A 10,910-nucleotide genomic window follows, 5' to 3' on the forward strand; every position below is an offset into this window, starting at 1 on the left:
TTTATTCGGGGACTTGCTTTGGAAGTTTTTTGTGTTCTGGAAGCTATTTGTGCAGCATGGCTTGGACTACGTTCTTTTTGTATCTCTCACAGCATTAGAGAGTTTTGTAGATGACGTATTACTAGGGGATTTGAGCTATGTAATTGGTAGAAAAAGTTTAGGATTTGAGCTATGTATCTTTTAAAGTCATCAATGGATGTTGCTTCAGCAATGCATCTTTGCATACATTTATCATTTGATTGAAGACAAACACACACATTAACAGTAACATAGGTTACATGGAACATAACCAATTGAATATCTAGAAAGACAAAGGGTTGAGATTGGTAAAGTTTCAATGGACAAGAGAGTCTGCAGTTGTTTGGAGAAGAAAGAAAGAAAAGTGAGAGTTTTGGTCGTGGTCTGGAAGAGAGAGGGGGAGAAAGAAAGAAAGAGAGAAGAAAAGACCCAAAAAGAAATAGAGAAAGAAAGAAAGAGAGAAGAAAAGATCCAAAAAGAAAAAAATCTGACTTTGAGAGTGTTTTAGGAAGTGCAAAAAAAGAAAGAAAGAGAGAAGAAAAGACCCAAAGAGAAAAAGAAAAAGAAAAAGAAAAAATCTGACTTTGAGGGTGTTTTAGGAAGTGCAAAAAATTGTGACATGAAACATTATTAAAAAAATGAGGGGGTGTGTGCTTTGTAATTTGGGTGTGCAAATTTGACCTCCCTTAATTATTTGTGTTTTGGGTTTTTAAGAAGCAATTTTGTACCAAGCTATTATAGCTCTTAATGCATGTCAGGTATCAACTTCCTTTTTGTCAAATGTCTTTGAGCTGAAGCATTTTTCTGTCTCACTTTGCAGGCAACAAGAACCAATTATCAAAACTTATATTCCATCTGCAGTTGTTTAGAAGATATATTTCTAGATAATGTATTTATTTTTTTCTTCTCTCCACATCAAAAAGGCTCCAATGGCCTTGATTTCTAAATTCCTAGTTTTCAAAGTAATTTTTGTAAGTGGATTGGTGAGCAAAGGGGCCTAAAAGGCCCTTTCAGATAGAAAAAGAACTGTTCTAAAAAAAAAATAGAAAAAGAACTAACTCTCAAACAGGCCTAAAAAAAAACATCAGTATTAAATAATTTTTATTTAAAAAAAAAAATCAAAATTGAACCGAACTAAACCGAACTGACTGGTCTGATTCGATTTTTAGTTTTAAACTCTGAAAAATATAAAATTAAACCGAATCGAACTGAAATTCTAGTTCAGTTCCATTCAGTTCTCAATTTTGGCTCAAAACCGAATCGAAATGAACTGAACCCACCCTACGCCCAGCTAGGCCGAGTTCCAAATCCTTAAAAAAAAAAAGGAGAAGAAGATGGTTTTACTGTGTTTCAAGAGCGGTTATTGAAATTTGTGGAAGTGAAGAATGAAGAGGGAGGCAGCAGAGAGGCAAAGCAATGGGTCATCGTCGTCTTCATCCGAGGTACCTCTTATCAATTCTCAGTCCTCCTCCTATCCAACTGAACAGCTTCAATCCGGTTCACAAGTCGAGATGGGTTCCGGAGGCCCCGACCCAGTAACCTGGCAGCAAATTGAGAATTCCGAGACCTACCTTGTCTGCTCCATGTACGAGGAGGCTGCCTCATTAGCTTCCTCTATTCTGAAACGTCTTTCTCAACATAACGAGGATGATGATGATGATGATGACCTGTATGACATGTTGGAGTCGGCTGGAATGGTGCTTGTGCAATCTCTAAAACAACTTGGAAGGTGTAGTCTCACTTTTCTATTTACTCGGTATTTTTTTTTTTGTTATATTCATCATATCATATGCCTCTGCAATCATCTCGAAATAAATCTTTACTATGATGGAAGGCTTCATATGCAGTTCAACAGTGTGTATACTATTTACTGATTATTTATCTACATCAACTTGTCCTGGTAATCCGTTTCGGTCATGGATGTGACCTAAATTTGGGTTTGCAGGACACCGGAGATTCTGAATGAGCTCAAACTACTATTTGCCTCCATTCCTGCTATCCCTGTTCAAGTTCTTCTTACTGGGTACTCTTTTATCTCTTGCTCCAGTTACTCTATTTTTTAGCCAAGACTCTTTCTTTGATAAGTGTTTCATATGTTTTTAGGATATTGCTTAATTTTAAATGTCCGACAGTTCATATCAATTGTAAAATTAATGTTTAAGGAGTTAGATAACTATTGACGGAATTAACGTGACATATTTAGGGTAGTGTTTATTACAGCTCATTGGATCTATTCAGAAGTGTGTGTTGGCCCTTAAAGTCCTCATTGGATCGTTTCTTTTCTTTTCAAAAGAGGGAATTGGGAAAAATGAATCTGAAATAACTCCACTACTTTTTGATTGAATGGGGTTTTGCATTGTTTTGTTCGTTCTTCTATCTGTCCTGCTTTTGGAGCATCGAACAAAAAAAGTTTCTAGTAGATATACGCTCAATGTATAGGAAGGTGGAAAAAGTTAAAAGTCTCAAGGAATCTTCGTATTTCCATCCAATGTAAAGGAGCACCAAATATAGAGAAGTTTGGTTAACGTAGCTTTTGGTTTGAGTTAGGAAAGTGGATCCCTTGTTCACACGATAGTTTATATATCTTGTATGCACATAAGAGTTTCGCTAAAAGCATCAGTGGAAAAACTTCATTTTTATTTTTCTATCTCATTTTGTTTGTCAGGGCTTGCTTTTATATTTCAGAAGGGCATTCTCTTGGTATTCAAGAATTTCTGGAAGTGTTCCTTAGCGGTTGGAGTTTTGTGGATGGAAAATGTTATGTTCTTGTTGGTAAAGAATACAATGCAGATTATACAAAAAGACATGATGGGCATTTTGTTTTGGGTATTGATAAGTATCTTGAAGTAGTTGAGGTGTATACTTTGAATGTGTTGGGAACCATTTTGAATGATGTTGACCTTGCTACCTCTTGGGTCGAGAATGCTAAAATACCTGAGGACGGAAGACAGGTAAACATATACATGCATCTTATGTTGGAGACAGCACCACGAGAATTGATTTAGGTGGTCATATTGGATATACACTATAATTAGTTACATGTAAGCAAATTTTCCTTTCTTTGTGAAAAATTTCACCATGGGTTTAAATTATTTTATAACTGTGTAGTGAAGCTTCCTATATAATGCCATTCCACTCAGCAATCTCTCTTATCTACATCTGCACTTTCTTGGCCTGCTGATTCTCAGCAAGTGCAAATGGGAATGGTTTAAGACAAAACAAGGATCCTTTGTTTCTGCCTGCTAAAATGGTTTTAAGACAAAACACATGAAATATTTTTCTGATTGAGCTTCAGTCTTGGTTTCCATGATGAGATTGAGCTTTTATGCTTCGTATATATGTTGCGCTTGCTGTTATTTAGGAAACTTTTTGCTGTTATTTAAGAATGCTTTATGATACCAACTTGAAATGGATGCTTCCTACCTTACTGGATTGTCGAGTTGCTAGGCCACAGAAATTCTGCACACACTCTATTTGTTGAATATTAATCTGTCATCTATTTGATTTTCCACATAACTTCTCTGATGGTAACATGCGTGGAAGTTCCAGTATTCTTTTTTTTATTTTAAAAATTTCCTCATTGCAAAGGAGCATATAGTTGTGAATTATTAGAAGTGGAAACTCTAAATGTTTTGTATTTTCTTTATTTATGGGAGTACTATCTTTCTGCCTCCTGTATGGTGAGTCATACACTCCTTAATGTGAACAAGTTGGGCTCACTCACTTATCCAAGAAGTTGTGAGATGAGTCAGATGACAATGTCCTTTTCTTGCATTGTTAACCTAATACTGAGTTGAGTAAATTTAACTCAGAATGGTATGTTACATTGATCAAATTGATAGATTAAAAGAGTTGAAACCATGTTAAATTTATCCGTGTCTTCTTATAGGTACTTCTGAGAAGATTACACTCACTACATTCAATTAAAGCCACCAACGCATCACAAGGATCCTTCTCATCTTTGCTGGTGGATAACTATGAAGATCCTTCACCTGAGGGATGCCCAAAAGTGAAATATCCTCTAAATGGAGATACTGCTAAGAAACAAGCAGTTTTAAAGTTGTCGAAAAGATTAGAACCATGCCTCTGGTGGTTCCGTACCATTACTCTGAAGTTTGGGAATACTCGGTTGGTAATATCTAATGGAAAGATTGCCCTGGGCTGCTTGATTCTGCTCATATCTTATGTTTTGCAGAGAAAACGAGCTACCTTAAAGAGGTGAGAGATATCTCTCTTCCATATTTGATATGTATGCATTCAACACTTATGGTAAAATATCGATTCTGTTTTCCTCATATCCATCTTCAAAGTATTTACATAACCTTGCTAATTTCGGCAAAATGGATATGTGTGATGAACATGATTCGGGATCTTCATATAATCAGCGTCTTTTGTTTTCTTGCTGCTCTGAGTTACCAATTAGAATGACCTGGCCACTGATTGCGTGGATAATTGAGCAAATTGTGAAAAAGCAATGTTCACTTTTAAGTTTCAGATGTTAGAATTTGTGAAGTTAAGGTCAATGAGGACCAATTGACTGCAACTTTCACTTATGCAAGTTGACTAGAAAAGACCTCTGAGCTGTACAAGACTTTTGGTTGACATTCTATATGCGACCAACAATGAAACACTTTATCAGTCTGTTAGATGGAGATAATGATGATTCACATGACAGATTTTAAAGAATTGAATGCTACAGAATAATACTGGAGATGTGTTGATCTCTGGTTGTAAGGCCTTGCTTGGACTGCTTTCTCCTAAAGACAACAATATATCTCATGTCTATTTGGAACTTTGGAAAGACGTCTTCATTTATTTTAGATAGAGTGCAGAGTTAATAGACATGAGATATATTTGAAAGAAACTTACAAAGATAACAATGCATGGCATGAGGTGGGCGTTCGTAATGCATAGCATGTCCAAAGTGGAGCACATTGTTCATATAAATGAATTCATGGTCTATAGACTCGAATAATTCTATATTGCCACAATGTAGATTTAGAAGGGTGTTTTGGTTGGGTGACTTTCTATATTATTGACTGAACCATCAATTGTTTACTGAGAATATGTTGCTTCTCCATTTTTTTGTTATTCACCTTTCCTCATGTTTCCTTTATGTATTGGGTACGTTACGTCATTTCCACAACATCTCTCATAGATTTTCTTTTGCAGGATTGTTCAGAGACAAGCCTTGTCAATGAAAAATGCTCTAGTAGACTTGTGGCAGCTTGCATTTTCATACCAGGTGAACCCTCTAGCTGCTGTTCAACCTCTGGGTGCTGCAGCAAGGGCAGGCCAGTGATATTCTCCGTTGGGGATACTTATAGTGCAGGTTCTAAGAAATCCTCCTGCAGTCATCACCAAACAGCAGACATAGTACGAATCAAATGCGCACTGCTTGTGCTCTTTTACCTTGGTTTATAATTTCAGATGTTGCATTTAACCCCTTACCTCAGTTCAATTGTCTATTTTCTTTTCCTCACATGGTATTGGGGAATCACCAAACAATCCGTGTATGGACTGCAGATGATTGAATAAATGATATCCTGATTAATAGTAGACCAACACTCCCTCAAAAATCTGTGAGATAATGAATAATTATTTGGAGTCTCGGCAAACTACAGGCATGTGAAACCCAACCGTCTGGGCTGCCTCACCTCGTAAAATAGGATGTAGTGCACTGCAGTGAGTAGCATACCCGGTTTAACCAACAAGGGTTAACCTTAGTGAACAACCCGTGAGCATCAGACTTAACTCGTTCATCGCTAAATCGAAAATGTAATCCCAATAAAGAAGAACAATAACCAAGTTGGGAAACCTAAGGTCTATCGGGACACAACAGTAGCCTATCACTCACATACTATAGTAACAGTTGTCACTGCTAGTCTGCTACGGACAGAGAAAGAGCCAAAGAGGGTACTCCATGCATCTTCAAAACATTATAACAAGCTTGTAACCAAAAAAAAAAAAAACATTATAACAAGCAGGAAACAGAGAGGTGGCGTCGCAAACCCCGCAACAACGCTTCTATATGCTTGATTTTCACGCTTACCTTGTGCCACATTCTTATTAATTATGTAGGCTATTTCATAGTCATTGCATATCCTATGGATAGCAAACCTTATGCTAGACTAATAGGCAGCCTCATGTATGCACAGGTCTATACAAGACTTGATTTAGCTTTTGCAGTTGGAATTTTGTCTAGATTTCAATCAAATCCTACTCAAGAACATTGGACTGCAGGAAAAAAGGTACTTAGATACTTACAGAGGACCAAATCACACATGTTGGTATATAGGCAAGTGAAGCAACTGGAATTAGTAGGCTACACTGATTTAGATTTTGCAGGAAATTATCCAGATTAAAAGAAGTTCACATCTGGTTATGTGTTCATGCTTGCAGGAGGGGCTGTGGCATGGAAAACCATGAAACAGTCACTGGTCTCTACCTCCACTATGCAGGCTGAATTCATAGCTATTTATGAAGGAATGTGTGAAGGATTATGGATTAAGAATTTTTTAATGCAGACCAAAGTGTTAAGCTCAATTGTATCAGATGCACTTAAGATTTATTGTGATAATCAAGCTGCAGTATTTTTTGGCAAGAACAGTATGAGGTCAAATAACTCCAAGCATTGAAATATTACAGTGAGAGAGAGAGAGAGTAAAGCATGGTGAAGTTATTGTTTTAAACATTGACACAGAATCCCAACTTGCAGATCCATTCACCAAGGCTTTGTCAGTTGCAAATTTTAAGAGACATACGGAAAATATGGGAGTATTGTCTGGTTTAAGAGCTTGAGTTCAGTGGGAGTTTAGATTGATTTTTGAATTTTTATTCTTGTGTAACAGTTCCAATTCAGTTTTGAATTTTCTAATATTTGTATTTTGCATTTGCAAGTTATAAATAAAGTTGAGGTATTTCAGAAAGTTATTTGTTTATTCATTGATGTTGTGGCTATTCTGAAAATTTTGTTTTGATTATTTCATTTTGAGTATTGTGTGTTATCAAGTGAACTGCTATGCTTGCATAGATTTTCAGTTACAGAAAAACAACTTCAGGTTCACTGGCGTTTAGAGGTTGTTGTTAAGATTTTGACAAGATTTTGTTTTATCAAAATCATTCTGATGGACTATGAGAAAAATGGCATTACAGGTAGATTTACTAGCCATATAGCCCTCTTGTTTTCACTTAAAGCTTATGTGAACTCAGTAGCTAATGTTAGTGGTTTTTAACCAATGTGTTTGTTTCAAACTTAGTTGGTTCTAAATTCTGCATTAGTTTCTGTGTTTGACCGAGCTGAATGAGATCTGAGTTTTTACATGTTTCAAGTGCACACTCCAGTTGTTGTTTAATTCAAGTTATTGGTTCAACTGTTCAGCAAATAGACAATGTTAGTCCAAGTGGGAGATTGTTAGAATAAAGTGGACTTAACATTATCTAACTCCAGATTAATCACGCGAGAAAGACTAAATAGGCATCAAGTATCAACTGGAGACTGCACATCGATCATGTCAGATCGATATAAGTTATAAACTGCATCAACCAAATCTAGGAGATGTACTTTTGCAGAACCTTGCCTAACATCAGATTAACGACAGTGATTACTAAGGAGATGACCATGATCACCCCTGAGCATTTACAGATAACCAATACTTGATCAAACAATAACAGATTTTTAAGATCCTACTCCCATTTCATTCTCAAATTAATTGATGTTTGATCAAATACTGTATCTCCAAAATACCCCCCTCTCTATCGTCTTGCATTTTTCTACTTGGGCATCCGAGGATACTTGAGAGGCATTGTTTCCATGTCTTTCCCATCACTACTATGCTAAGGAACTTCAAGTCGAATTGAATGCATAAACGAAGATATCAACAAACCACTAATAGTAAAAGCGAATTCATTCACAAGTGAAAGGACTGCAAACATTGAACCCACAAATATTATTATTCCCACACAACAATAGCATTACAACTAAAGCATATCGAGCAAAATAATGTACGCATATTACATCAGGGGATGTAATCAAGTGCACTAAAAAAATTTGTCTTTACAGTTTGTTAACCTGGAAATAAACTATTGGAGTCTAACTAAATGATAACTATATATCTCCAAAGGGAAGCTGTTGAACAAAGAATTTGAATCATCACCCCGTGGCTTGGTCTTGCTTCTGCTTTCTCCAGAAAGATTTGATTACTGAAATCAAAGGACTTTGCACAATCGAACCAACTATCAGTCTCACCTTCAGACCAGCTGGGGTGGGGTTATCTTATTTTCCTTGAATTTGTTGAGGCATTTGGTAAGCATCAGAGCAGTAGCTTAACACTCTCGTCCTGAGGAATTTCGAAGCTTCAAGTCAGTAGCAGTATGAGTAGTTGATGACATCAATTTGTTTCTGAAGGCAAAACCTTTTCACCAACGACAAGTCTCACTATTGGATTCAGCTTTTGTTGGCTACTTTTCTTTGCCCTGTAATCGTTAAGCAATTTGACAAGAATGGCCATTTGTGAAGGAGGTAAGAGCCTTGTGAGCATGGTCAACAGCAGAGGAACATCAACTATTTGAGTAGCTGTCATTCTCTAAAAGCAGCAATAGCATTAGTACTAAATAAATGCACTAGTAGAAGCGCTCCCTGTGTAGATGTTGGATAATCCTTCCAGAAAGGAAAGGCCTTGAAGCTTACAACATAAGTAGGAAAAACATGGGAGTTCATGAAAGAACCATATTATATTAGAACCCTTCAGACTAATTTTGTCCTTGGCTTCATATGCTTTTCCTCCTTCAACCATACTTGAACAGCATGTCTTGGGAGGTATTGATTTTTTTTTTCTCTATATGGTAAAAATGCTAGTTGTATGAAAAGCTAAATTTTCAACCAAGAGGTAGTTGTCAAACAAGTAAACCTTAGTAGTAAACCTATTACCAATTATTTCCAAAATGAACTTTACAGAACATATCAAATGAACATTACGAAATGATATGCATGAAACATAGTTTGTGACTAGATAGCAACAGAACAAAACCATACATGGTCACTAACCTCTTGACGAATTATTCTGGCCGGAAAAGTTAAAGCCATGGTCAGTTTGCATTGATCCTCAATGAATGAAGTGGCATTTAGCAGAAAATGGAATGGGATATTCTTTTCCTCTTTTCAAGCAGTCTCAAGTTCTTCCAAGATGCCTAACACATAACAAAAAATGCACAGTCCGCCATCTTAGGCAGATCACCGGCTTGATTTGGTCAAGAAACTGTTTCCAGGATGCCTAACAACCTTCAACAATTGTTTCGAAACAGTTCTAACACATCCCTCACATCCACACCAGAAGGATTTCTGGCTAGTTCATCACAGAAGATACGGTTGATTACCTTAAGAACTTCAAGAAGTGCTGCCAGATATCCACATTCATCAGTCTTTAACTCAGCATAAGACTTGCATTTAACTAGGCCCATTTTGTGCCTAAAGAAACAATACTTCTCGACAACGATTAGATTGTCCCGGCTTTCCTTTGTCCATGCCTCTTCTGTGTCATCAAGGATCAAAACATTAGAATAATTGCAGCCAACCACAGCATCCAGGCTCTTATATCTCCCCAAGATTCCGTGATCCTCGCACGATATGACTCTAGAAACGGAAGTGAAATACTCCTTCCTAGGATCAAGCAGGGCAGCCATTAGACCCGCATAGTACCGGTTACCCTTTGTGTATATATACAGCTCAAACATCTTGCTGGCTTCATCCAAGAATCTCCAGACAAAGGGCCTGAGCTTAGTGATCACAGTTTCAAGCACGAAAACATCTCGATGAGGATGGGTTCCGATCTTGAGATAGTCTTCTTCAGGTGTCAGATTACAGAGTTGGGTGGTGTGGAGGAGTGTGTGATCAAGATCAAGAACCAAGTGGAGCTTTCTGGAGTTGGAATTGACACTCAGTGCTCTGGCAAAATTAGGGTAAGGAGAACAATTTGAAACATGAAAAGAAGAAGGAAATGAGAGATTACCATTGAGATCAAGATTTTCCTTCTCCTGAAACAACGTTGGTTGAGACAGAGTTGCCATCTCTGGCTAGTCGCTCCTGAATTCAAATGGGGGTAAAATTGATTTAGGAATTGAAACCCTAAGAGAGCGAGACAGAAGGGGAAAGCACAGTTGATTTAGGAGAGAGAGAGAGAGCTAACGGCTATAAGGGAGTAGCATATACGCGGTTGAATACGCGTTATACGCGTTTTGATACAAATATCGTAACTGTAGCGTGTTTTATACAAAAAGCGTAAAAAAAAAAAGTCGTATTTTTTTTTTCTTCAAAAATATTGAAATTTTAGGAAAATGAGGATTAAACTGACGTGGTTTTATTTTTTATTTTTATTTTATTAAACCTGATTGTGGAGATTTTGTTTATTTGTTTACCGCTTTAGCTGTGTAAAAAAACTCTTTGATTACTTTTAAGTCCAAAAATCATGACCTATTTCGAATTTAATTCTCTACATGTTTTAGGGAATCAATATTTGAGGGAAAATTGTTGTGTGTTTTCATTGATAATAGGGGTCTCTTTATATAGAAGATTATAATGCATAGAATCTGAATCGTACAAGGAAAGGTAATCATACAAACAATGGATATCGCTAAAATATTCTCTGAGATTATCTCTAATTAAAACTTTATTACCACTAGGTCAAGTAACCTAGAGTTTGGGCTAGATACAATTCGGATTTACTTAAACACTCCCCCTTGTGTCGCCCAAACGCGGTGTTTCTCTAGTTGCCTCGTTAAAAAACCTTGCCGAGTAACAAAAACCCAGTGTGACAAAAATAACCTCGGTCAAAGGGAAAAAGGAGCACAACACCTTCATGTTTCGAGACCATACATGTAGACATCTCCCTCTGATG

At 36.9% G+C, this 10,910-nt stretch overlaps 2 protein-coding genes across 2 annotated transcripts; one reads left to right on the top strand and one right to left on the bottom strand.

Annotated features, from left to right (window-relative positions):
* Positions 1 to 1,218: 1,218 nt before the first annotated feature.
* Positions 1,219 to 5,614, top strand: LOC112189948 (protein APEM9). Its single transcript, XM_024329347.2, has 5 exons — positions 1,219 to 1,747; positions 1,964 to 2,041; positions 2,684 to 2,969; positions 3,908 to 4,236; positions 5,191 to 5,614. The coding sequence occupies exons 1-5, from the start codon at positions 1,404 to 1,406 to the stop codon at positions 5,318 to 5,320; spliced, it is 1,167 nt and encodes a 388-aa protein (XP_024185115.1). The 5' UTR covers positions 1,219 to 1,403; the 3' UTR covers positions 5,321 to 5,614.
* A 3,686-nt stretch (positions 5,615 to 9,300) lies between these two features.
* Positions 9,301 to 10,083, bottom strand: LOC112185395 (RNA polymerase II C-terminal domain phosphatase-like 4). Its single transcript, XM_024323636.2, has one exon. The coding sequence runs from the start codon at positions 10,081 to 10,083 to the stop codon at positions 9,301 to 9,303; it is 783 nt and encodes a 260-aa protein (XP_024179404.1).
* Between the last annotated feature and the right edge of the window lie 827 nt (positions 10,084 to 10,910).

This window comes from Rosa chinensis, chromosome 2, assembly GCF_002994745.2.
Source record: "Rosa chinensis cultivar Old Blush chromosome 2, RchiOBHm-V2, whole genome shotgun sequence".
Taxonomy (NCBI): Eukaryota; Viridiplantae; Streptophyta; class Magnoliopsida; order Rosales; family Rosaceae; genus Rosa; species Rosa chinensis.

What these genes read in the sequence shown, in the direction of transcription:
- LOC112189948 (XM_024329347.2), top strand. Translation starts at nt 1,404, where the DNA reads ATGAAGAGGGAGGCAGCAGAGAGGCAAAGCAATGGGTCATCGTCGTCT. An exon ending in TACCTGAGGACGGAAGACAG is followed by an intron (nt 2,970 to 3,907) that starts GTAAACATATAC and finishes GTCTTCTTATAG; the next exon opens with GTACTTCTGAGAAGATTACA. An exon ending in AAACGAGCTACCTTAAAGAG is followed by an intron (nt 4,237 to 5,190) that starts GTGAGAGATATC and finishes TTTCTTTTGCAG; the next exon opens with GATTGTTCAGAGACAAGCCT.
- LOC112185395 (XM_024323636.2), bottom strand. Translation starts at nt 10,083, where the DNA reads ATGGCAACTCTGTCTCAACCAACGTTGTTTCAGGAGAAGGAAAATCTT.